General features: G+C 43.0%; 2 protein-coding genes across 8 annotated transcripts in view; both read left to right on the forward strand.

Moving 5' to 3' along the window:
• LOC117499112 (histone deacetylase 4-like) overlaps positions 1-27245 on the forward strand; it is a 42046-nt gene extending 14801 nt beyond the window's left edge. For 4 of the 6 annotated variants that reach the window (XM_034151414.1, XM_034151418.1, XM_034151415.1 and 1 more), the window contains 25 exons: positions 4847-5133; positions 7337-7360; positions 7821-7971; positions 8353-8476; positions 9629-9747; positions 13600-13728; positions 13889-13995; positions 14400-14534; positions 14626-14818; positions 16328-16551; positions 19694-19906; positions 20395-20590; positions 21043-21176; positions 21264-21366; positions 21527-21573; positions 21696-21803; positions 22014-22069; positions 22215-22302; positions 22482-22601; positions 22764-22861; positions 23038-23156; positions 23505-23638; positions 23990-24074; positions 24152-24296; positions 24442-27245. In XM_034151414.1, coding sequence (XP_034007305.1) covers positions 4847-5133; positions 7337-7360; positions 7821-7971; positions 8353-8476; positions 9629-9747; positions 13600-13728; positions 13889-13995; positions 14400-14534; positions 14626-14818; positions 16328-16551; positions 19694-19906; positions 20395-20590; positions 21043-21176; positions 21264-21366; positions 21527-21573; positions 21696-21803; positions 22014-22069; positions 22215-22302; positions 22482-22601; positions 22764-22861; positions 23038-23156; positions 23505-23638; positions 23990-24074; positions 24152-24296; positions 24442-24481 — 3179 coding nt within the window. In that variant the 3' untranslated portion in view covers positions 24482-27245. The remainder of the gene's footprint in view (positions 1-4846; positions 5134-7336; positions 7361-7820; positions 7972-8352; positions 8477-9628; positions 9748-13599; positions 13729-13888; positions 13996-14399; positions 14535-14625; positions 14819-16327; positions 16552-19693; positions 19907-20394; positions 20591-21042; positions 21177-21263; positions 21367-21526; positions 21574-21695; positions 21804-22013; positions 22070-22214; positions 22303-22481; positions 22602-22763; positions 22862-23037; positions 23157-23504; positions 23639-23989; positions 24075-24151; positions 24297-24441) is intronic. The other 2 variants (XM_034151417.1, XM_034151416.1) reach the window with 1 other exon arrangement.
• The window catches only part of LOC117499160 (amyloid beta A4 precursor protein-binding family B member 1-interacting protein-like), a 611089-nt gene that overhangs the window by 102951 nt on the left and 480628 nt on the right, over positions 1-27510 (forward strand). The window lies entirely within an intron of this gene.

Genomic DNA, 27510 nt, shown 5'->3' on the forward strand with positions numbered 1-27510 from the left:
GATCTTGTACTTGATTAAAAGTAGAAGTACTCAGATATTGTACTTGAGTAAAAGTAGAAGTACTCAGATATTGTACTTGAGTAAAAGTAGAAGTACTCAGATCTTGTACTTAAGTAAAAGTAGAAGTACTCAGATATTGTACTTGAGTAAAAGTAGAAGTACTCGGGTCTTGTACTTGAGTAAAAGTAGAAGTACTCGGGTCTTGTACTTGAGTAAAAGTAGAAGTACTCGGGTCTTGTACTTGAGTAAAAGTAGAAGTACCAGAGTGTAGGAATACTCTGTTACAGTAAAAGTCCTGCATTCAAAATGTTCCTCAAGTAAAAGTAGAAAAGTATTCTCATCAAAATATAGTTAAAGTAGCGACAGTAAAAGTAGTCATTGTGCAGATTGGTCCATTTCAGAATAATATATATGATATGTTTTATAATGATTGATCATGAAAGTGTTATCAAAGCTGGTAAAGGTGCAGCTAGTTTGAATGACTTTGTATACTGCAGGGTAGCTTGTGAATTTACTCCAGGTGGAACTAAAGTCTGATTTAACACTTGATTATATTTCACATCATTCATCCACATCTGTGAAGTAACTAAAGCTATTAAATACATGTAGTGGAGTAGAAGTACACCATTTACCTCTGAACTGTAGTGGAGAAGAAGAACAAAGTAGCAAAACATTGAAATACTTAAATAAAGTACAAGTATCTCAAAATTGTACTTGAGTTTATGAACTTACTGAAGTTACTTTACACCAGTGGCTATAAAGATAGAAAGACTAAGCCTTGCACAGAGGCATGAAAATACATTTTCAAAATGCTCAACAGTGCTGCCAAGATTATAAACTGACTGCTACACAATTAAAATAAATGCTTTTATATATTTCTATTAGATGTGACTCTTTGGCGTTTCTGTTATTATTAACTGCTTTAGTTGTTCTGACTGCTAAAATCCTCTGTTATTCCTCATTTTAAAGCCGATATTCCGTGGGGTCGGGGGGCTCGGATCCTTGTCACCTTTTTCATACCTGATGAGTTTGCATCCCTGGTGGGGAAGGAAGAAACATTTATGTGATGCTCAAATCATGACTTAAGCAACTTGAAAGGTACTGTTTGCAAGAAATGTCCAAATCATTCGGACCGGACATTACTCTGGAAGCTCTCCTGCAGGATGTCTGAATAATGTCCAATTAAATATATTTGTGAATGAAGCCGGTGAGTTCAAGGCGAATAAGGGCATATTGAAGAAAGCAACGAACACGTCTTACTCGAGACACAATGATATTTGAAAATGGTTGTTTGTAAAAATGACCAGCTAGCTACGTTCATCCACGTCATGCTGCCACTCCAAACCAAACAGAGTATTTCCAGTAAGTTTTGACACGTCTGACACGGACAATCTTCTGTTCTGTGCCACATGTGTGTACAGGAAACCCCTGACAAAGAGATTATACCGGAAATCGTCTTATCTACATCTATCGAAGAGATTCTCTTTTCAACAAACATCAAACTGATGAAAGTGTTCGAAGGAAAGAAGAGAATAGGAAGAGACGTGTGAGGTCCTGACTCTGTGTCTGCCTCAGATTCAAAAGGAAACTTTAGAGAGAATAACTTCAGTTTGACAAACTGAAATTGAACCCTTGTCAAACTCGTGTTGATCCAGGTCTCAGATGTGTTGTAAGACTCCTGCAGAGAGGGCAGCTTTGTCTTTGGGTTCTCTCTGAGAGCCCCCATATTGTCTTCTATCCGCCACACATCAGTTCTCTCAGGTACGTGTCTGACGTCACCGCTCGTCCACAAAGATGAGCCGATATCAGAGCTGATCTTTTTTCAAGTGGAAGCCAAGTTAGCGTGATGGGTTTTCACGGACACTGCCAAACGTGTTTCAAGGGTTCTTGAGATTATGTGGTGTGTGTGTTTTGAAAATAGCTGAGCAAACACCCAGAATTCATGCAACATCAATTCTCTGGCAAATCCAGCATTGAAACTGGACCAAGAGTCATCTAGACGACTATTGATTATATATTATATACGTCCCTTTTTTTTGTGGACATTTTAAAACATCCCCCGTGGACTTTGAGAAACTAGGATGTCCATTTTGCACTTTACCATTTCAACCATGAACTGAGACAACAATGAGATTAATCATTATTTGCAGCCCTTATATAAATCAAACTTTATTTATTCAAGCCTCTAGTATTTAAATATCTGGGGAGTTTTTGCTCGGCTTCACTTGAAACCATACTGTGGTTTTATTTGTTCGGGAAATATAGGCAAATGTCAGGACAGGAATTTGATGCTTGTGGTATAAAGAATATAGCGGCTGAGTGAGAGAAGGAGGCAGAGATATTTGATGCACGAGGAGGGTTTTCCTCAGCCTTAGAAGCAAGCAAAGAGAGGAGAGAGGGTGAGAGAGTGGTGTGTGTGTGTGTCTGTGTGTGTGTGTGTGTGTGACGCTGGTTCCTGGAAAAGCAGAGGGCTGCAGAATAAACAGCTTGCATGCCTGAGACTGCCCTGTGATGTCACCACTGGGCGAACGAGGGACGAGGGGAGGAGAAAGAGGAGAGAGGGAGGGAGGAGAGAGGGGAGAGAGACGCCCATCAGGTTAAGCAGGAGAGGAGGATGAGCGAGGAGCAAAAAGTGACGGAGGTGAAGAGCAAGAGGAGTCAGGGCGTGCGCTGTCATCCTCTGTGAAAGACTGGAGGGAGTGCATTGATAAGGAGGAGGAGGAGGAGGAGGAGGAGGAGGAGAGCGCTGATGGGTAAAAACACCACTGATTCCCACCTCTCTCTTTCTGCGTCTGTGTGGCTAGCAATTAGCGCCGCCGGTGTGACATTGATGCCACACGAGGTGTGTTTGTGCATCTGCGTGCGTCACCATCAATAAGTGCGCTGGGCTGTGTGTGTGTGTGTGTGGGTGTGTGGGTGTGTGTGTCAGGGACTCAATATCCGTGGAACATTATGTACGGGGGAGAGTGTGTGTGAACGCGTTTGTGTGTGAGTTATGGATTTGCATTAGCAGGGATTGGAGCCGCAGCGCTTTCCTGTCACAGCAGCATCTCTGCTCCCATGTCTGTCTTTACACAGCTGACGTGCAATGATTGGCTTGTTTTTAAACTAGTATTAGACAAGATAAAAGAACAAAACATATCAAATGAAAGGCTTTTTTCCCCACCTGGATGTCACTAGACACAGTGCATGTTTACTTTTGACAATGACTAACCCTTAAGACTTAATATGGAGTCTGTGCTGCATCCAGATTCCAGTCGAACAGTCTGAAGTCATTGACTACGCAAACTGCAGGGTGACTCATGCATGTGCAGGTAGAACAACTGCAGGATTTAATGAGACTCAGAATAAGACGTTTTTGTGTTTTCTTTTATGCAAACTTTCTCTGCATAGTGATTAGAGTCTCTTCTAACAAGCCCCCTCTCTTCTTCTCTCCGGAGAAATGTACTACAGGTTGAAACATCAAGATGAATTTTCTCTTTGGATGCATTGTTAGCAGATTACACGTTGTTGTTGTTGTGGTCTTCCCCACATGATGGAGGCCCTTGAGGACTTGTTGCATGTTGTTGCTCTGTTCTCATATTAATGACAACAGCTGCACGGGTGTGTTTCACCTGCTGCACCGAACACATTTCAGTTTCTATCAGCTCAATAACACTGAGAGATGTTTCTGTTTTTTTAGTTAGGGTTAGGGCGTAAAGTGTATTTATGATCATTAAAGCCTCCTTAAGGGCACTTCAATTTGTGTGATTTTGTCCGAGTGTGACATCCCTAAAAATAATCAGGTCCTAGGCATATGCTTTTGAGTCAATGTGTGTTTCCTCCTGTAAGTGGCCGTGTGTGTGTGTGTGTGTGTGTGTCACTGATGGCGTGTTTGCCTCTTTATTAAAACACATTTCCAGGGCAAGTATCTCTGGCTCTGGCTGCGCGCTCTGTAAACATGTAGGCAAATAATCAGCCAATCGTCTCCTATTTATCCAGATTTAATGGGGAGGAAGCTGCGTGATTGGAGGGCTTCCTGTGCAGGGATTTGTGGGTAACTGACACGGCTCGAGGCCTGCACCTCGCCGGGTCAATGCCATCTTTGTCAGGTGTCGCCGTGTGCAACTGCAGCGCTGGTGTGTGTGTGTGTGTACAGAAAACACTTTTAATGCGTAAAGTTTTATTGATTCATTGAAGAAGATTGTCGATTTTAGGAATAGAAGATGGTCACCCCCGTTGGGACGTGAGGTACAGATTGATTACTTTAGGTATAAACAAAAGATATTTGTCTGGGATGGCAGGTCGAGTAGCAATCAATACTCCTCAATTACAGGCTTCTATCATGCTGCACATAAGGGTGTTTTATGATCTGCTAATTAAATGTATCACTCTGATGTCACTGTGTGTGTTCAAGTAAGTGTGTTCATTTGTATGTGGTGCCCAATAGCATAATAGGGCCTCTTTAAATGGATTCTCCATATATGCTATATAACTCATTTTCTTCACTAGAGTTGCAGAAATAAGAGAACTTATTAGCCTAATGAAAAGCTTTGACTCACTTCTGAAGCCCTTTGAAGCTTGATGCCAGATTTTGCTGCAGGTATCTTTTTATATTGAATAGCATTTGGAGAGCATTCATTTAATCCTATTCAGCTAAACAATGTCTCTTCTTGCAGTAAGTAAGTACATCACCAAGGAGACTCAGACTAACAACCAAAATCACATTAAAAAAACCATTGACTTCAAGTTGAGGGAAAAAGAAGTGCTAAAAAAACGAATTCCCAGGTTTTAGGACTCATTCCTGCATAGATGTTAACGTGAGAACATAGATGTAGTGTTTGATTGAATCCGTGTCTCTCCACAGTGGACATCAACTCTGCGCTGCCCCTGCGTCTCCCCCCAGCAGCCATCCCCATGGACCTGCGTGTGGACCACCACCACCAGCAGCAGCAGCAGTTGTCGTCGCTCTCTCCGCCCGGCCAGCAGCAGTCGGGCCCCGGCTCCTCGCTGCGGGAGCAGCAGCTGCAGCAGGAGCTCCTGACGCTGAAGCAGAAGCAGCAGATCCAGAGGCAGATCCTCATCGCAGAGTTCCAGCGGCAGCACGAGCAGCTGTCCCGCCAGCACGAGGTCCAGCTGCAGGAGCACATAAAGGTAGAGCAACAATGACTATAAACAAGTACAATTATAGCTGCACGAAATGATAAGGTTTTTATTTTACTCTTCTAAGGGACAACAATCCAAAATCACAGCAGCAGGCTTGCAGCCCAAACCGTTAGATTTAAAAGTCGCCTTAACAAAGCAGCTCTTGATTTAGACTGCCACAGGATTGTTCATTAACTCACCAACAAAGAGCAGCTCCGTCAGCTTTAAACCACTTCGCTCTGAGTGAAGAGGCAGCAGAGAATAAGGAGGCACTATGGCTTCATTTTCTTCAACTGAAAGGAATATATGAAGTGTTCAGATCCAGAGCAATATGGGAAAAACGGACGTTTGAGTTGCATTACAAATCTAAATCCTAATGCACCAGCCCTGCTGTTGCCTAACTTTCTAAATGTAAATCAATAAATTCAGGCACTTACTAAAATGTTTAATGTGATTCAAATATATAGTTAAAATCAACGCAGATCTAAAAGGGACGTCCTGCCGTACATGTCATATAACGATAAAGATGAAGCTTGTATTGTAGTGAGCTGGAAATATAAAAGTGAATGTGGATCAGCTCTAATACTTCAGGACCCCTGAGAGCAACCCAGCTCCTGTGGGGAAATGTCATACAATTATCCGACTGTTTGCTCCTTTGTAGAATATGACTGCTGTAATATCAATTTTAATATCCAGCTGAACTACTTATTTTTTCAGTACTTATAATAAAAGTCTAAAAATGGATTACGGGCGCAGGAGATTAGATTTCAATGTGCAGGATTACTTTAGTTTGACTGTAATGATCTAAATTCCTCTCCTTTACCTTGCCTTTCTAAGACTGTAATCTGAAATATCTACCAAAAGGAATACGGTCACGCCTAATGGCAATATTTGATCAGTTTACTTTCACTGCATGTAATCAATCTGTGACTTTTTTTAAACACAGTTAACACACTCTCAGACATGCTCTTCTGTTTGTTTACGTGAGGGCAAATCAAATGTTTGACACGAGTGTGTGAATAAATTATTTGCTGAAGGTGAGGTGAGCTAGCGAGAAAAAAAAGTACATATCTGTCTCCTTCTCAAGTACAGTACTTGAGAACATTCACTACTTTACACCTCTGTGTGTGGCTGCCCCTGAAACTGGGCATGAGTGTCTGTGTGTTTGCTGACATTTGAGAGGATGCCCGTACGTCAGAGAGTGTGTGTGTGTGTGTGTGTGTGTGCAGAGGGGCTGAATGGGGCTGATTGAGCCTGCTCTAACTGTGCGTCACATAGAAGATACTAAAGCCCTTAATTACTCAAAACTAAGAAAGAAATTAGAGGAGAAGGAGAGGAACGAAGGAGACCAATAAAGGAGGATACCAGAAAGGAAAAGCAAAGGGGAACAAAAAGATAGAAAAGGTGGAAGAAAGAAGCAATAAAATAAGGAAGGCAGGAAGAAAGGAAGCAGGTAACAAGCGCTCAAGTCCCGGCTGTGTGCGTCACTTGTTAGTGTCCCCTGATTTCCGTTGTGTTTTAAGCTTCTTCCAGCGTTTCATTTGTGTAGCGCTTTGTGCACACGTTTCGTCAAGTTACTGAAATTGTTTCTTCATTTGCATGTTTTTATTTGCATTGTTTCTGAAGCTGCAGCTCATTTCTCCTAATGGCAATGTTTGGGTCTTTGTAATGCGCCTAAAGGGCATTGACAAACATTTAGTCATAGTTTAAGGTGACGAAATGAACAATTATGTGCGAGAAGTGCAGTGTGTAGCCTATTTATTTTATATGACAGAGACGTTAAACAGTCATTTGAAGCCTCAAGTTAAAGAAATGTTCAATTGAAATGGCTTTAAAGAAGATAAACAAGCTTTCAGTGGCATCTGTAGAATTGATTTGACGCTCTTATCCACTGTGAGTCCTTGGTCTCGTGGTCCACATTTATTTTCTTTTGGACCTTATTTGTTTCAGACAAAACGCCAAACCCTAGCCAGAGTTATTCCTTCAGTTTGAAACACTGAGCACTGCAGATTTGTTTACATGTAAAGCCTTTAACAGATGCTCTACTCTTTATTTTCTGTGTGATGAGGAAGTGAGCAGATTGCATTATGTGTCTTTCTAAAGCCTCAGTTTAATAGTTTGTTTGTTTGAAAGCTTAAGTGTGTGGCCTGAGGTTTATAGCATTGCAAATGTTTTTATTTTATTGCCTTAAAAATCTGTTTAATTATTGCAGATGGCAACCTACCAGGCGCAGAATGTAAGTAGATCTTTGGAGAGGAGAAAGTGATGATTTCAAAATAAATGATTTGGTAAATAAGCATAATACTAATAATAAAAAATAATACTTAAAAAAAGTAATAATAATAAAAATAATACTATTTATTCATGGAGTGCTTTAAATGTACTCAAATAAATTAATAATAATAATGTTTTATTGTTCCAGGGTTTTAAAAGGTACTCAAACTAACAATATTTATGACAATAATTGATCAGAACTTAAGTGTAAATGTACTGAAAATCTAACAAAAATATTTACCGAGAACATTTTACAGAAAATCCAGCAAAAAAATTATTACTGTAAATTCACCAAATCACCAGGAAGTTATCTTTATGATCTCATCTTGCAGATTTAGAAGCGTCTCCTGATATTTAGACAAACTTTGAATAAATGTCTGTACGTTTTTTCACTGACATCACTCTGTTGTTCGTCCCTGCAGCAGCAGCAGGAGCTCCTGGCGTTGAAGCACCAGCAGGAGCTGCTGGAGCACCAGAGGAAGATGGAGAACCACCGTCTGGAGCAGGAGCTGGAGAAGCAGCAGCGCGAGCAGAAGCTGCTGCTGCTGAAGAACAAGGAGCGGGGGCAGGAGAGTGAGTTCATTGGTTCATACCTCCAGTAGAAACTGCCACGATAAAGCGGAAATATAGAATATATGGGTATATACTTGCAGGAGTTAAAAAGTGAGTGTGTTTGCGTGAGTGTGTTTCCATTTTACTTGGAGAGCTGTATTAGCCGGTGGCCTTGGTGCAGTTTGAGCCGAGTTATTACGGCTGCCGGCTGCTGCAGCTCTCTCAACAGTTCATTGAGAGCCAGTCCTTGAGAGCAGTTTACACACTGTATGGAGAGTGGTTACACATCCAGTGGGTGTGTGTGTGTGTGTGTGAGACAGGAATCAAGCGCAAGATTTAAAACATTTTGCATGCTTTTTTTTGCCAGTTTAAGTGTATTCTAATCTCTTCGTGCTCCTTTAGGTGCAGTGGCGAGCACGGAGGTAAAGATGAGGCTGCAGGAGTTTGTCCTGAACAAGAAGAAGGCCCTCGCCCAGCGGAGCCTCAACCAGGGAGGCCTGCACAACGACGCTCCGTACTGGTACCGGTGAGGACAAATTCTTCACTTATGTAACCACGGACTTGATTTCACTCCTTGTACTGTAAGCTAACAGGAAGCTAACTGCAGATCATTATAGGTTTGGATGCTATCCCTCCGACTGCATCTGAATAATGTATTGGATTGTGTCTTAATCTATCAGCGAGCTTCTTCCTCACCTGACAAAACAGAGACGGGAACACACACTCACATACACGAGAGCAGGATATTAGCAGCTGATGATAGGGGCTCTTACGCTGAACGCTCGGCCTCGAGTGTTTATTGTAGCCTCTCTGGAGTTCCTTGCAGGTGTGCACACTTCCCCTTTGCTTTGCATTCACTGACTGGAAACACGGTTATGCAAACCTATTTATATTTGAGTTATTATTTTCTACCGTAGCAGTATTCAAATGGAAGATACAATAATATTTTATTGCCAGATCAGGTCTGAAATGTTTCTTGTAGCGCAGCAGCTCCATTTGCAACATCAGGGCAAATATTGTCTGTCTTCTAAGAAAAGAAACAAGGAAACAGACATTTAACATACTAGTCCAATCACTGAAGACAGTATGTTCAAGACCATACAACGTACATTTGACCTGGGATTAAACTATGTATTTAATTTAAGGATTGACTGATCCTTAAATTAAATATTACAATAAAATGCAGATACAGAACTAGAATACCGTTACACAATCTTCATGTATAACCCAATGAAACGCCCACCAGTGATACAAACTTCTCTTTCTATATTTGCCTTTCTCTATCCGCTCATTGGACTCATCTGCCCCCTCAGTTTTGGAAGAGGAGTGTGTGTACATCCGCTTGTCAGGCACATGCATCTGGTCCGAAGCCAACCTCGGCTTAACTTTGCCCACAAACAGCACCTTATTCTGCAGTCAGCGAGCAGATGGCAGCACATGTCTGCAGCACTGCAGAGGGATGGAGCATTAATCATACGGAGCTTTGACAGCCGTGAAGTTAATTTGCTCTGATTACTTAAATGGTCTCCTGTCCATTAAGTAGTCTGGTCTAAGGCAATATATCTGTTCTGGAAAAGTATTACATATTTACTGAAAACTTAATACAAAGAGATTGCTGTTATGTATCATCAATTTGTGCTACTCATCTGTAGTGACTCTAATGTGCTTTGTTTTTTAGGAAAACCCAACACAGCTCTCTGGATCAGAGCTCCCCTCCGCAGACGGGTATTTCCACCTACAACCACCCTGTGCTGGGCGTCTACAACCCCCGGGACGACTTCCCACTGCGAAAGACCGGTACGTTACACACACTCCTGTTAGTTATTACTTCCTGTCTTCGGCTGTTCCCGTTAGTGTTGAATTCCTTAAATTGTTCTGAATTTTCCCACAGATGTGACCGCAGAATGTTCAAAATTGACCAATCAGCGTTGAGTATTAGCTAAGCTGGATAATAATAACTTTTAACAGTGCAGAGCTGCTTATTTGCTCCTGTGCAGGCTCACGTTCAGAGGGAATAACACACACACACACACACACACACTTGCAACTGTAATGTACAGCGCATGCAGACTCACGTTTCTCTGCACCATTAATCACATCCACATTAGGCTGTCAGGGTCTCCCAGCATGAAAGTGTTGGAGAAAAAGCGTAGGAGGTTCAATGGTTCAATAGAGTGAGAGAGGGGATTTACTATATTACCACTCTTTCGTGGTACTACTTTATGTTGTTGGACCTTTCTGCTGCCTTTAATTTAGTTTAATGATTGCATATTAAAACTAACTGGCTCTGATAGATCCTACTCGAGGGTTTTTTCTTCTTCTCTAGCTGTGCAACAATTACTTTTGGGGTCCCCCAGGGCGCTATCCTCGGCCCTTTATTGTTTTCAATCTGCATTACACCTCTGGGTCAAGTAATTCACAGCCGCAATATTTCTTTTCGCTGATGATACACACAATAAACCCATCAGACCCATCCTGTGTTTACTCACTGCTTAAGAGGTCTCAAATATTGGAGGTCCAATCCTTTTTTAAATATTTATTGCTTTTTAAAAACTTATATGTTTTGTACTTTTAATTAATCCCTTTCAGTTTCAGCCAAATTAAACCATTTCCTGGTCCAAAAGGAGGTCCTAAATCATTGGGTGTTTTTCTTAATTTGATTTAAATTGCAAAACACATTTGCAACAGCCGTTTGTTAACTCAGAAGCCTCCTTAGGAATGAATCAATTTCTTGAATTTCAGTTAAGTTCACTCATGTTTTGTATGCCCAGCTATATAACCTATAATAATTTGCTTTATTCCCCGAGAAACCAATTGACCACCTTGAGCTTCAAGAACACAACAGGCAGGGCAATTACAACATCTGATTTTATATGGACTTTTAAATTAGTTTTATAGTGTTGCTTTGAGTTGTGATACTCTCTAATTGTCCTTCATCTGTTCAGGACTTTTTAATCTTGTACAAATAAACTACCGAAAACGTAATGTGTAGAGTAAGAAAGGACGGTCGCTGGAGTGTTAGTTTGTTCCATGATTTCTCTGTAAGGCTGGTGATGCTGTTTTCCTGCAAAGAGAGGAGAAGACCTGTGCCCTCCTGATATTTGCCCACAGCGATGACGTGCTTTGTGGGTTTACTTATGGTAATGCCAGCCTGGAGAGGTTAGAGGCTCTTTATTTCACCCAACGGCCATAAAGTACACGACTGGCTCCCTGGGCTACCAAGCAACGGTCATACGAAGCAACAGCGCTCTTTTGTCTCACATCCTCTTTTACATTTTATGTATCCGACTCTGATTCAGAGCACAACAAGAACAGTTCAGATTCATGCCAAAATGAACCGTTAGGCTGAAATCTGTGTGATCAAATTATAAACAGAAATGCTGATTAACGTGTTGCATCATTTATACCGTGGAGTGGAGAAAGAGTTGCGTGACTGGAGGTGCCTCCTCAGATAATTGGCCCCCTTTAAACTCATTAACTCCTCTGGTACGGTCAGCTTTCATGGTGAGGGAGGGAGCATTACAGGAACGGTAATTACAGGAACATAGATATTCTCACATACACATGAGTGCCCCCAGATATCTGAGGAAGGGGTGGGAACGTTTGGGGGGCCTCGCAGAGCATGGCATGCTGTTCCTGTCTTTTCTAGGGCAGGCAGTGCATGGAGACAAAAGCCCCGACAGGCAGCATACAGTACCCGGCACACAGTCTGCCTTCAGTAAACATGCGGCCGTCTGAATATAGGATGTCACTCACATATGCGACCTCTCACCTCCGTGGTGAGGCCCATTTTAACGTGACGACAATGCACCATCTGTTCATTGATATCATGTGTGATCGCATGTGCTAATGCTTCCCTCCGGCCGCTAACAAAGCTTCTCATTCTGTTTGAAGTAGGTTCAAAAATACCACGACACGTTAAAGTCCTGTGTGAGCTCCAATTATAACCATGGATGACGTGTAGGCCTACTTTCCTTACTTTCAGTTAATTCATTTCAAAATAAGACTGGTAGAGATTTGTATGTGGAGCCACTCATTTATGCATACATACATACAAGTACATTTACGCAATTACGGTAATTAAGTAAAAAAGAAATTAGATTTTATATTTGATTATTTTATTTTGATGCTACTCCATTACATTTATTTTCCATATTCAACTTATTTATCATCTAATAAGTTATTTAGAAAAATAAAGACCTTTTAGAACATTAAAGCATGGAAACATGTCACAGGAGAGGCACATTTATTTTGATCTGACACTGTGAATGGGAAAATAATTAGAAGAATGGTTCCCTAAATGATAATCCAGGGAAGTTTGCACCAGGAGTTTTCTGCACGTTCAGAATACAAGTTAAAATCCAGCGGCAGATTAATCAGGGTTAGTGATGTCCCACAGTTGGATTTAGCTCCCCTTTTGATGATTAAAAATTGGATAATGAATAGTGAAATTACCCGAGCTGATTGGCAGGGCAGAGTAAACAGAGATTTAGCCTCCGTGTCCGGAGCCAAGGTGACATGCTGTTCCCGTCTCCTGTCTCCATTCACAGCCCTGTGACAGCAGCGACAAAAGACCAAAAGGCCTTCAGGAAATCAGGCTCTCAAATTAGAGCTAATTGCTTTTCGAGCCTCGATGTTGTTGGGAAAATGGATCAGAATTTGGCATTGGGATCGTGTAGCAGGCAGACAGGTTTCATAACAGCGAAACAGATCGATGTGCAGCTTAAAGACTGCAGCTCAGGTAACTCATGCAGCGTCTGATCGATCCGTCCAGAGCTGCACCGTTTAACATGACAGAGGCTCCACGGGGGGCCAGAGTCAGAAAACCACACAGTTATCATAGAAGGTGATAGAAGGAGGTGAAATTGTGGAAATGGCACACTTCAGTTCAAGGTGGTGTATTAACTAGTATTATATCGAGGTACTTTTAAAAAACTGGAGTGTTACCATTTTACTAAATACTTCTACTCTACTACATCTCAGGAAATATCGTACTCTTTATTGCAATACATTTGGTTGACACTTATAGTTACTAGTTATTTTTTTATTAAATAACATGATAATAATCTTCTTTTTTTTAAATATTTATTTATGTGTGTGAATTTTATTTATTTCAATATATATAACATAACATTTATATATAATTATATCTTTGTATATTATATATTCTAACATATATGTATATATATTTAAAATATATAACACATTTAAATATATGTGTGTTTATATGTATATATATCTAAGAAGAATGCCTACACAAAATACAAAAATCCTGTCTTCCTTTTATATCAAATGTTTTGTAACATTGTAATCCTGTTTGTAATCCCCATTTAAAAAAATGTACAAGTAATCTGAATACTTCTTTTTGAAATGTAACTGTAGGAATTGATTGCATCCTGATTATGTAATCCCTTTGCTCTCGAGCCTGTCTGTATGACATGATGATAAACTGGCAGGGTGTGAAATCTTCCCTCCCTCTCTGTGACAGTTCAGACTGTTAATGAATGAATGAATGATGATGTCAGCTCTCTCTCTCTCTCTCTCTCTCTCTCTCTCTCTCTCTCTCTCTCTCTCTCTCTCTCTCTCTCTCTCTCTCTCTCTCTCTCTCTCTCTCTCTCATCTCTCTCTCTCTCTCTCTCTCTCTCTCAGCCTCCGAGCCGAACCTGAAGCTGCGCTCCAGGCTGAAGCAGAAGGTGAGCGAGCGGAGGAGCAGCCCGTTGCTGCGCCGCCGGGACAGCCCCATCACCACCGCCAAGAAACGCTCGCTCGACATGGCAGGTGAGGAGACACACAGCCGCGGGGGTTCAAAAAGTTTACAACGCTTTTAGGAGGAGATAACAAATACACATGTGGTGTTGTTAATCCTGAGCATATTTGTTGACAGCCCTAAGTGATTTGTTTGTATTTGTATATATATATATATTTGTATGTGTTTCAGACTCTGCGTGTAGCAGCGCCCCAGGCTCAGGCCCCAGCTCCCCGAATAACAGCTTCAACAACATCCACAACGAGAATGGCATCACTCTGTCACTCAACAACTCGGAGGTAACACACACACCCAAACTCAAGTAAATAAAGCACCCTATGTTAAGAGAAATTAATATATTGAGTAATATCATAGGATCTACCTCTCTTGAAGATTTGCAGATGATGATGCATTTCTCCTCTTCCTGCAGAAATGTTGGCCGGCATGAGGTTTAGTCGTCTCTTTTAGACACTTTTTAAGCAACCATCTTTTTTATATTCACCAGTGGGGTATTTTATGTTGGATAACCGACCTTTTTTTCAGATCTAAAACAAACGACATTGCCTTACCAGGGCACAAGTAGTGGTAAAATGCTGTATTAGGGTGGTGGCCTTTGATAAGGGTGCAACTGATCTCTTTCCTCATGTATGCACACCTCCTGCTGTTTATTTTTCTCATATTTAGTTTTAAATGTGCTTCCCAGGCATGTCTGGTGCAGCGGCTGTGCAGCGGTGCTGATCGGGGCTCCATTTGCCAGCTGTCCCTCTACACCTCCCCGTCTCTACCCAACATCACCCTGGGGCTCCCCGCCACTGCCACGGCCACCGCCGCCTCCAACGTAAGGACGGAAATTACTCGTACACTTTTTTATTATTTAGAATCACCTCCACGCTCACTCTCTCTCTCTCTCTCTCCGTCTCGCCTCGAAGGTGACCTCGGCGCAGCAGGACGGAAGTCTGCAGCCGGCCCTCTCCCTCAGCCCCCCCTTCCTCTCCGGCGGTCACCTGACGCCCTACCTGTCCGAGGGCGGGGCGGGGTCAGGCGGGCACGGAGCGCACAGTCCTCTGCTGCAACACATGGTGCTGATGGAGCAGAGCCCCGCACAGAGCCCCCTGGTGACAGGTACTAACATTTAGGGGGGTCACATTTCTCAGCCGATATCGATGTTTTCTTGGTATTTCTTACTTTTGATACATTAAGTTCATTAAGCTGATGATACGTCTGTATTTTATGTTATTCTGAAATGGGCCATTGTGCAGATTGAGTACACTTTGATGCTATGTTTTAAGTAATTTAAGACGATAGTATGTGTACTTTTACTTAACTAAAGGATCTTCCAACACGTACGTCACATTTTTTCTGATGTGCCGATGGCAGTAAATCAGACGAACACGAGCCGATGCCGATCTCTAAAAGCTAGTGATCAACGGTCATAAAGTGAGCCATGTTAGCTCTAATATCTATCTATCTATCTATATCTGGTTAAAACACGTCTCTGTATAAAAGTATTATTTGTGATGTGTGTCTGCTGTACACGGTGTGCCCCCTCACATTGACAGACGTCCATTCACTAGTTCAGACTAATAAGCTCCTTTCATATGTCAGCGTGTCAGAGTGTGACACGGCCGCATTGTGAGCCCTTTCCCATCAACTCATTCATTGACTGCTGCTATTTTCAGCAGCGCCGCGCTAGCACTGAATGGCCATGATGACGCACAGTGCAGACGCAACTATGAGTGTAACCACGCAAAAGCAAAACAAAACAAAAATACAAGCGCCCACGCAGAGGGGGGTTTCAACAGCCCAGATGCATCAATTTAGTTGTTAAAGTCATGTATTTAAAAAAATCCTTGCCATCCCCATGATCCATTCGTCATAATGGCTTCCTTTTTTTTTTAATCAAGTCCTTTTCTTGGGACAAAAAGTAGACACAAATATAGTTTATTTTATAATTTATAGCTGTTTCTACTTCTTCTTAACTGTGCATCCATTTTTTCTGAAACAATCTGAAAACAATTTAGTTTGTTCTCAAATATTTTCCCAGGCTCCATCCACTTCCTTCACCATATATTATATATTTATCTTTCATTTTAGGGCAGTGCCTTCTATCTTTGCTTTTCATCTGGAAAATTGTGTCTGGACTTGTCACATTTCTCCAAAATAGTGACAAAAATAGCCCTGGCAGACACAGACACATGTATCATTGTGACACCTAGTCTAAATACTTCATAGCTTTCCTAAACAACCAGGTCTACCTTATCTAAACTAAAACTAAAATGACTTCTTAAGATTCAAATGGAGCTCAGTTATTAGACACTGGTATGATATGTGAGCATGACTTCTTTGTAGACAAGTCTATGTGTATTAAATAATGATTGTATTCCAGTTTTACCCTCAAATAAAGCACTGGAAATGTACTTGGAAGGATGCATCATGTTGAAACAGTGACATTAGTATCTAGTAGGGACATAGTGCAGGAAATGAAAGCTGCCTTTGTGTCCCAATCGAACGTAAAACTTGACGCACAAAGCATGCTCAATCTTCTGTCTCCGAAACGTACTCTCTTTACTCTCTGCCGTCTTGTGTTTCTCCTCCTATTGTAACTAAACTCCGTCTTGTTTGTGTCCAAAGGTGTGAGCGGCCTCTCCATGTCGCCGGCAGCGTCCATGGCCAAGCTTCAGCGGCAGCACCGGCCCCTGGGGAGGACCCAGTCGGCCCCCCTCCCTCAGGGGAGCGCCGCTCAGGCCCACGCTCAGGCCCTCGCCCTGCAGCAGCTGGTCGTCCAGCAGCAGCACCAGCAGTTCCTGGAGAAGCACAAGCAGCAGTTCCAGCAGCAGCAGCTCCACCTCAACAAGGTACTGCCTTTCTCCCCGGCGCCACATTGATGTTAATGTGTATCATTTCTGCATTAAAATGTCTAAAGGGAATAGACCAATTGGATTTATTCTGGTGCATAATTCCAAATCTTTCCACTGATTTTCAAATCTAGAGAAATCTGTCATTTTAATCAAAGTCTTTTTTATTTGATTGCCTGTCATATATCATCCAGGAATTGTCATAAATTGACTTTTTAGCCAGTTCTTAAGCCATATTTTTCTGAAACTGAAAGCAATCATCAGAGGCCGCCATACTGGATTTGAAAAACAGTCATTTTTAACATGAAACTGATTTATTTCGTGTTTTCACCAGTTTTACTCACTGTGTATGTTTGTTTTGGAGAGGAGGGGACTTCTGTGGATAATTCGGCTTCTGGTTCAAACCTCATTGACGTATGGATCTTCAGTTATCACAGACACAAGCTGAGTAAACATGAGTGGCAAATTTGCTCACAGTCGCTTCGGGGCATCCGTTCTCTGTTGATCTCCATCTGGGAAACACAGATTTTTTATTAAGTGCTTTTTATCACCGGGACCAGAGATGGGGTCGTTACTAAAAAAAAGTAATATATTACATATTACATATTACTTTTAAAAAAAAGTAATATATTACACTACTTCGTTACTCTCTACATAAAGTAACTCGTTACTTTACTCGTTACTTTACTCGTTACTTTACTCGTTACTTTACTCGTTACTTTACTCGCAGGGCCGGCCCGCCCCTCCCTGCAGGCAGATCACGCAGACTGCTAAAGTTTCAAATGTTCTCTTTAGTTCAGTTTCCATTGTCGCATAAGACTGATCCAGATAGCTCTGACCATGGCTGTCCTCTGTCTCCTGCTATCTGTATTTTGCGCAGTATATCTCTGAACGATGCGATGGTGATTCCACTGTGCAAATGGGCAACATTACCTCTACTATGAAGGATGCGACAAGCCTGTCCATCTCTGCTTTGGTTACCGGTCCTCCAAATTCTAATTTGTGCCGCTTCGGCGGCGCACTCACAACATCCTCACGCTAGGTTCGGGGGTCCGGTCCTTAGCTATTAGCTTCACCTTAGCATGTGTTCTTTGCAGGTGTTTGTTGAGGTTTGACGTAGTGTTTACAGCAGTGGATAACAGCTTCTGGCCTGGACACAGTTTGCACCTCACCGTCACATTCCTGTCTATTCTTCGGACGAACTCAAAATAATGGGCATACCTCCACCCCTCGAAAGTTATCGCTGACTCTGCCATGTTTATGCAGCACTGCACGTGGAAATGTGGACGTGCAAGTCGCGCAGATTACGTACATATAAACCTGCGGCGGAAACCCCTCTTGTCTGTCAGTGTGATTATGACTGATTTTATAAAAGTAACGAAGTAACGCGTGTCGGGGCAATGTTAGTAACTGTAGTGTGATTACTGAATTATAAAAGTAACGCGTTACACTACTCCGTTACCGACAAAAGTAATATTATTACAGTAACGCGTTACTTTGTTACTTTGTAACGCGTTACACCCAACTCTGACCGGGACCATTTGTTTTGAAGAGCAGGAGACCTCTGCGGGTAATTCGGCTGCAATGTCAAACTCCCATGATTCAACGCTGCTGCATTAACACCACAACACTGAGACACCTATTAACAGAAACTGACAATTTAAGATGTCAAATTGAAAACATGTGTGTGTGTGTGTGTGTGTGTGTGTGTGTGTGTGTGTGTGTGTGTGTGTGTGTGTGTGTGTGTGTGTGTGTGTGTGTGTGTGTGTGTGTGTGTGTGTGTGTGTGTGTGTGTGTGTGTGTGTGTGTGTGTGTGTGTGTGTGTGTGTGGTGTGTGTGTGTGTGTGTGTGTGTGTGTGTGTGTGTGTGTGTGTGTGTGTGTGTGTGTGTGTGTGTGTGTGTGTGTGTGTGTGTGTGTGTGTGTGTGTGTGTGTGTGTGTGTGTGTGTGTGTGTGTGTGTGTGTGTGTGTGTGTGTGTGTGGCAGTAACCGTGTTATTTCAGGAAGTCTGTGAAGTCCTTCAGTTTATTCTTTATCTTTTTCTTCTTCGTCTCTTTGTTGTAAATTTGTTTGCGGGTAGGCGAATTATAGCAGGTATGTAAAGCAGTGTGTTGGTGTGTGTGTGTGTGTGAGGTTGTTTGTGACTGTGGCCGAGACAGTTGCCACGGACTGCGAGGTAACTTTGTGCTGCCATGGCAACAGAGCGGAAGCCTATTCTTTATATGGTCAGGGAGGAAGTGAGCAGAGTACTCGCTGGAGGAGAGGTGGGTGGATGAAACAAGGGATTACCTCTCCTCCTCCTCCTCCTCCTCCTCCTCCTCCTCCTCTTCCTCCTCCTTCCTACTCCCTCCATATGAGGCTTTCAGTGTCAGCCTTTTAAACAAACATCTCAATAACAGCCTCAAGGAGGGATGAGTTCAGAACACAATAAGAAAATGAAAAATGAAGTGAATTCAACTCTTCAACTCTGTAAAATAGTGTATTCTTAATTGTCCGATGTGAGTAATGGTGTTAGTATTAGTGATGATTGCCCCAATGTGCACTGTAAGGGAATATAGCAGAGGAGGGCAGCGAGGTCACACACACACACACACACAGACACAGACACAGACACAGACACAGACACAGACACACACACACACACCTGTAGCTGCAGCTAGAAACACTTTTCTGGCTGCTCCCTCTCACATCGTTAACACTCACACACTGTGTGCCCGGCCGCCTGTGAAACTGAATGAATAGGAATCTGAATCACCACTCTGAGAACAGCAGGCCCCAGAACGAGTCGATGAAAGACAAAGTAAATGACAGCAGCGCAGCAGGGAGCGAGGAATGCCTCTGTTTCCACCAGACACGTTTTTGCCCCGGAGTACAGACGGCAGAGCGGCCACTCCAATTAGAGCGGAGCGGCTTGAAACGAGCGAGACACAATAATCTGACGGAGTAATCCAAAATAAGCTTGTTAAAGGAAGAAAGGAATGATCTGCCAGGAATTTGAAAGGAGAGCGTGCCCGTGTGTGTGTGTGTGTGTGTGTGTGTGTGTGTGTGTGTGTGTGTGTGTGTGTGTGTGTGTGTGTGTGTGAACGCAGCCTCACACGTTGGAGAGGATTTGTCACATCCTGCGGTTTTCCTTATGTTTTCAGATGATGACGAAGCCCAGCGAGTCGCCCGTGGGCCGGCAGCACCAGAGCCACCCGGAGGAGACGGAGGAGGAGCTGAGAGAGCACCAGGACGGAGGAGCGCTGCTGCCGGGCGTCACCGTGAAGCAGGAGCCGCCCGACCCCCAGGAGCTGCAGGAGGAGGCGCTGCTGCAGCACCGGGAGAGGCAGGTGGAGCAGGAGCTGCTCTTCGGACAGGTGAGGATACAGGAGAGGTGAAGAGAAACACACATTCATGTTTTTAGGGCTTTATGCTGATGTCTGGGATTTAATGCTGAGGGAAACAAAGCTGTGTTTTGGCTGCCATCTTTTGGCCATAACTTGCACTTGCAATATACAGTACTGTATATTGAGTTTGTGACATTTATCATCGTCCTCCCTCACTACACTGCTGTCAGACTGAGCTGTGAAGTTCATTCACATCTTTCTGTGGGTGCTGATAGTGAAAAAACCCTGTCAAACTGTGTAAGATTGCACAAACCGATGATAAAAACCAAGAGGATTAAGCTAGTCTGTCGTACATCAGCGGTTGTCAAGATATCCTTGTCATAGAAACAAAAAAAGCTGTCAGAAAAAAGGCGCTCTATGGACACAGGCATTCAAGCTTTTTACTAAACTACAGCTGCAGCATTCCTCTCCTTTATTTATGTGTCCCTGTGTGTGTGTATGTGTGTGTCTGTGAGCAGCAGGCCCTGTTATTGGAGCAGCAGCGGATCCACCAGCTGAGGAACTACCAGGCCTCCATGGAGGCTGCCGGCCTCTCCATCTCCTTCCCAGGACACCGCCCCCTCTCCAGGGCTCAGTCTTCGCCGGCCTCCGCCTCCTCTTTCCCCATCAGCGTCGCGGCATCGGACCCCCCCGTCAAACCACGCTACACCACAGGTACGCATCACCAGCATTTTCACCCCATTTTCGAATACGGAACAAAAGCACTTTTTGGGTGTTTATTTGCTCCTGTCACCTAAGATTCACTTCCTTCTAAAGCAGAGGGGACTGAAATGAAACCTTTCCATCCGAGAAATGACACAAAAGATTTAAAAAACAGCATTTGTTCCTGCCTCACAGTGTCATTCAGGGCTGCAGAGTGTGTTCCTGCAACAGAGTCCAAGATATTTTTAAAACAGTTTGGCCTACTTTACTCCCACTCTGTTCCAAACTGCATATATAATGTGGCAACGTCTCAGTAACATATTAATGCATCAGAAACAATGTGAGAGCTGAAATCAAACAGGAAGAATGTTCTGCTTCTGTGACACTCAGCTCTGTAATAATATCATAAATTGTAAATAACTGTATCGCTCTGTGTGTGTGTGTGTGTGTGTGTGTGTTTCCAGGCCTAGTGTACGACTCCCTGATGCAGAAGCACCAGTGCATGTGTGGAAACACCAACAGTCATCCGGAGCACGCCGGACGCATCCAGAGCATCTGGTCCCGTCTGCAGGAGACCGGACTCAGATCGCAGTGTGAGGTGTGTAACCGGAGGAAAACACTCCACAGTGAACATTTCATAACGTAGTAAACCTGTATGATAACGTGTGTGTGTGTGTGTGTGCAGTGTATCCGTGGGAGGAAGGCCACTCTGGAGGAGCTGCAGACGGTTCACTCTGAAGCCCACGTCCTGCTGTATGGAACCAACCCTCTCCGACAGAAACTAGATTGTAAGCGCGCGCACACACACACACACACACATACATACATACATACATACATACATACATACATGCACACGCACACGCACACGCACACGCACACACAGGATTTACTAAGATGCTAATATCTAATAGCTACCTGTCGCTAATTTCACATTTATTTCACCAGGTTCAATCACTCCCATGTTCGTACGGTTGCCTTGTGGAGGGGTCGGGGTGAGTTTCATTCATAGGGGAAATAAAACGGTTTTCTAAAATGCAATATAGTAATATAAGAACATGTAGATTTTAGTATTCTTATTTTTTGTGTGAGAATAACTCGGTGCTTGTGTTTGCAGGTGGACAGCGACACCATCTGGAACGAGGTCCACTCGTCGAGCGCCGCCCGGCTCGCTGTGGGCTCTGTGGTGGAGCTGGTGTTCAAAGTGGCCACTGGAGAGCTGAAGGTAAACACCCTCACACTCCTCTGGTCACTTCTTGAGGACATTATGAGGATTGAAAGTGCTTGAAAGTTTGAGAAAAAATTACCTTGATACGTTTTGTTGGACGTTTTAAATAATTCTAGCAGAGTTTAATAGATGGTGTTGTGGTTCACCATTACTTTAAAAGAGGAAACACTGAGTTGTGATGTCTAACACCTTCCTCTGTGTCTGCAGAACGGTTTTGCTGTGGTCCGCCCTCCTGGACACCACGCAGAGGAGAGCACTCCCATGTAAGTACACACACTTCATATGCATACATAAAGCACAGGAACAGGCTATTCTGGAGCACAAATGACATAAACCATTGAGTTAATCTGCACATAAAGTCCAAACTGCTTCATTTCCTACCGAAATAGACGATTTTCTTTGTTTCAGGGGTTTCTGCTACTTCAACTCTGTGGCCATCGCAGCCAAACTGCTGCAGCAGAGACTCAACGTCAACAAGATCCTCATCGTGGACTGGGTCAGTCTCCTGTTCTGTTTTTTAACACAGTAAAGTGTTCCATCAATTGAAAATCTGCTCAAAGAGGGCCCCATTAAAGGGTCTTGAACATATTGTAAATATCTGTTTTCCCTTAATATTTGTCCTTGTGTTGTAATATCACATTGACCATATTGTGTGTGTGTGTTATCTAACCGCAGGACGTTCACCACGGCAACGGAACCCAGCAAGCGTTCTACGACGACCCCAACGTGCTTTACCTGTCCATTCATCGCTATGACGACGGCAACTTCTTCCCTGGAAGTGGGGCACCTGACGAGGTGAGTGTGCAGTAACAGTCCCAATGCATTGTGGGAAGCAGTTTGCCCAGGATTCAGTGTGCATATATTTCTTATTAAAACACTTTTAGTATAAAGCTTGAGGCAAACTAACAGATGAAATATTTGTTTTTAAATTCGTTTTTTCTCTTTGTCTCCCTGCAGGTGGGCAGTGGACCCGGCGTTGGGTTTAACGTCAACGTTGCGTTCACTGGAGGCATCGAACCTCCCATGGGAGACGTGGAGTATTTGGCTGCCTTCAGGTACCAGAAACAAAATCAGACAGTACAAAATGTACCTTATTATTGTAAAGAAAGTACTTCTCAATCAAGAATTGAGACAAAGAAAATGAGAAAAACTGTGATTGGAAAATAGTGACAAATCCTTTGCATTTAAATCTTGTCTGTTGTTCTGAATCATCTTCTCCCTCCTCCGTCAGGTCTGTGGTGATGCCCATAGCCAACGAGTTTGCCCCGGACATCGTGCTGGTGTCTTCAGGCTTTGATGCAGTGGAAGGACACCCTCCTCCTCTCGGAGGCTACGTACTGACGTCTAAATGTGAGTTCAAGATATCTCAAATATATATTTATCAAATATTTAAATAATAGACTTGCCTTGGCATTTTATGGGTTCATTTCTGTACAATTTTCGTTTTAATTTCTCTGGAACCTTTTCGGTTGGATGCTATGTAATTTTACACAAGATTTATGGAAAAATATCAGTGAATTTCCAGTAAATGTTCCTGTTGTATTTTTGGTAAATTCACACAACATTTTCTGTGAATTGTGTCCTTATTTCACGCTGCAGCAGTGAACCACACAAACAAAGAGTTTCATGCTGGAAAAGTTTAGTTACCGAGGAGATTTGTATGCGTGCTCACACTTCCTGTAACCTGTCCTCCTCCAGGCTTTGGCTACCTGACCCGGCAGCTGATGACCCTCGCTGGGGGCCGCGTGGTCCTGGCTCTGGAGGGGGGCCACGACCTGACCGCCATCTGCGACGCCTCGGAGGCCTGCGTGGCTGCGCTGCTCAGCCAGGAGGTGAGGAGGTCGCCCTGACAACATGCTCATCCAAATCCTAATGAATGTGTTTGATCAAAGTAGGACAGTGCAGACAGAGAGTCCTCCATTTTTTTACTACTGCTATATTTGAGTATTTATATCTCAATCTACATAATTCAACTTTACTGAATGCAAACGTGTGTGGACTACAACAGCAATTTTGAGCAATGGAATTACAAAAAGCAACATATGTAGAAGCACATATGAGGAATTTGAAATGAAACTATACCAAATTAAATCATATATCATATGGGGTTAAGGAATCGGGTCATGTGAACGCAGCCTCTTGCAGTGTGTTTATATTTATCTGTGTGTTTCTGTCCCGTGCAGCTGGACCCGCTGCCGAAGGCCGTCCTGGAGCAGAGACCCAACCCCAACGCTGTTCGCTCTCTGGAGAAAGTTATAGAGACTCACAGTGAGTGAACCCTCCATAACACACATATATAAATATATATACATTATGTTTCTAATAATGCACTTAACCTCCATCAGGTAAGTACTGGCGCTCGGTGCAGCACTTCTCCCCGCTGCTGGGACTCTCCCTGCTGGAGGCGAAGCGCGGAGACTCGGAGGAGGCGGAGGCCGTCAGCGCCATGGCCTCGCTGTCGGTGGCCAACACCACCGCCATGGACCAGAGGTAGAGCAGCTCCACCCTGCACAGAAGCATCCTTATAGTTATCAGCCTTTTGGAACTCTCAGTATAGTCACCTACTTAATACTGCAGTGTATTAATAGCAGGCGGAGGTTTAATAATTGTGTGTTTGCGTGTGTTTGTCCCCCAGGCCGGAGGAGGAGCCGATGGAGGAGGAGGAGCCGCTGTAACCAGGGGAACCATGAGGGAGTCACACTGCTACCATTGACCTCTCCGGAGAAGAGTCTCGACGGACCCCTTCATTTAGCCCCCCCTAACCCCACTCACCACGTCGGTCACCTTGATTGGCGGCCCCTCGGCCTAACCGGGGGGGGAGAGGGGGCGGGCTCAGCCTCAGAGTAGGGAGCCAATCAGGAGACGGAGGACTGAATTGGGAGAAAAAAATTAAACATAACAGCGCTGCTCAGGGCGGCAGAGACACTCATTTTTTTTCTGTCAGTCTTCACACCCCCACGTTAGCGGAGTGAGCTAACGAGGGGGGGGGGGGGTCCGGTCAGAGAGGACTGCAGGAACACGGTGCTTCACACAGCTGACACCAGGGACACCAGGGATAGCAGACATCTGTTCCACGCAGCTCGGGAGGTCCTTTTCTCTTTTTCTCAAAATATTTTCCCCTGCAAAACAAAAAGGGGGCATCATATTTTACACAATGCGTTCACTGTGGCCCTCACGCAGATTTGATGAGGAGACTGTGGAGTGAGAGGAGTGCCTTGGTGAGGGATTTCAGGATTGTTCAGGAAAAGATTGCCTTAAGTGACAAAAAAAATAATCTCGCCGAGGAAATCGGTGGGAGGGAAGACGAAAACAATCTTTCAGCATGTTTACTACGAACGTGACGACTTTAAACGTCTCTCACAGCCTCTCTTGAAGACTTTACTTTTGGATGGATCTATTTTTCTGTAAAAAAGGAAAAAAAGCGCTTTGTTAAGGTAGTTGCCAGCTTCAGTAGAGAAACAAAACGGTGCAAACACGAAAATTGGAAATGAAAAATAAAAAAAGGTTCAGCCTTTGATGTAGCTTCCCTTTAACTGAAGGCATTGCTTCGTACACACAGAAAGCATGCATCTGAGCGGACAGACCGGACATTTCTTCGCAAGATTTCTGAATGTTATCCAAAAGAGAAAGCCAAGCAAGAAAAGCCAAAGCATGAGTTTGCATTTACAGTAGTCCTTTCACTTCAAACATTTCTCGTACTGGCCCTTTGAGAACAAAGGCTCCTGGTACAGTTTACTGATTTAATCACACGTCACATTTCTTGTGGCGACTACCTGTGTTGCTAAAGTGAGCGAAACATGAATCATGTAAATTGAATATATTTTGAGAGGCAGTCATCGAGTACTGCCTGTTTGTATCTACATGTATGATTTTCCACAATATCAATGTTTGGTAAGCGTGTCCACTTTTTATTTTTTATCGTATAAGATTATTTTTATAACTTTTTTTTCATCCATAGATTTTGTGTTTTTATCCGTTTTCTGGATAGTTATAGGGCTGCCGTTCACACACGTAGTACTATTCTTTCTTTCTTGTATTTATCGAAATTTAGGAGCTAAACTTCCTTTCTTTCTTTATTTCTTTCTTACTACGGCTCTCTCTGCATTTTCATCAATTGTGTATTTATAACATGTACTGTTTATAGGAGATTTGTATATGGAAAATTTATAAATGTACTCTAACTAATGACAGCTATGATATTGTGAGCGGCAAACAGTGTGGTGTATGATATTACTCCATATTTAACTTGTCATCGACTGCACTGTTCGCCCTCATTACGCGGCACTGACATTGACTTTCAGAGTAAAAACATTTAAACACTTTGTTGCCTAAATTATACATTTTCCTCTTGTGCATGTGCGATTATGCACTTACCATTTAACTGTGACAACACACACACATTTAGAGGCCGTTTTATGTAGCTCGCTGTTTTTTTAACGGCGGGAAAAGGAAATTAGGGGGCACAGATGTTTAAAAAAAGTGGAGTTTTATCTCATTTTGGATGGTCGAAATCTCTTCCTGAGCATGTGTTGCACTGATGGTGTCTCCTTCCATTTTCCTGCTTCAAATTAAGTTATGTCATCTTATTTCTTACATCAGATTGTTTATAGGGAATGGGACTGTGAGGTCATAAATGGCAAGTCGTCCATCTTTGGAGGGAATGCAGCTATATGGAACCCTCGCGCTCCTATTGGCTAGAGCTCAACACATTGAACGTGATAGGCTTAGGGACAGGACTATATCCTCCAAAAATGGCCGCCCCGGAGTGCACCACGGTTCCCCTTCCCTATTTAACGTTGATATCATTTTAAAACCTGTAAAATCATATCTGACAAAACATTCCACTTGTGTTTAATTTGGCTTTTTTTTATTTTGTAGAAACTTTTTACTCGTTTTTTTGCTGTCTGCTCGCGCCAACTTTAACTCTTTGCATGGTTTGTGAGTCAGCATGCCTGCTTGTCTATGTAACAGAAATGTATTTGCACAATAGAAGAAGAAACACTGGAGGACTTTTTGAGAAATAAAACCCTCCCGACGGCACCAGGCAGGACGGTCTTCTTCCTCTCTGGTGGGCAAGACTTTGTCCAAATGAGACACATTTGATATTGTTCTTATTGAATATGGTTTCCAATAAGTGATTTTAACATGACTCAGCACTTACGGACTGTGTTAAAGAGAGCTCTGCCAAACCTCCTCACCTTTAAAGAATTGGGTTTGGAAAAAAGGGCATCTGTTTGATTGTCACACACCTCGGCCAGTTCGATATATTTAACCACTGTGGCTCCAGAGCAACTCTTGGTTTACATGTAAATGGATAAAAAACGTTATTTTTTGTTTGTTGTTTGTCTCTATTGATGAAAAATGTTATCTTTCTTTGGGACCTACGCTTTGGACATTTCATCTCTGACATCTATAAAATATATTTCTGAAAAAATACAACATGTGTTTCTTTTTTTTTACATAAATGCAAATGTTTTTGCTTTTTCCTAACTGTTCATCTAGCTGATCCCATTATCAGACCGCCACTTTTCAGCTCCTTCACTTCAATGATTATTCAAAGTCCATGTTTGCACAATGGAAGTGTAAACACTAAAATGTGCTGCTAGTTGAATTCCTGAGCTGCTTCACCCATATCTCATCTGAGAAACAATCCTTGTCTCCTACAATACAAACCGTATCTGTCATGTGCTGTACAGTACGTGGA

This window comes from Trematomus bernacchii, unplaced genomic scaffold (genome assembly GCF_902827165.1).
Source record: "Trematomus bernacchii unplaced genomic scaffold, fTreBer1.1, whole genome shotgun sequence".
NCBI lineage: Eukaryota > Metazoa > Chordata > Actinopteri > Perciformes > Nototheniidae > Trematomus > Trematomus bernacchii.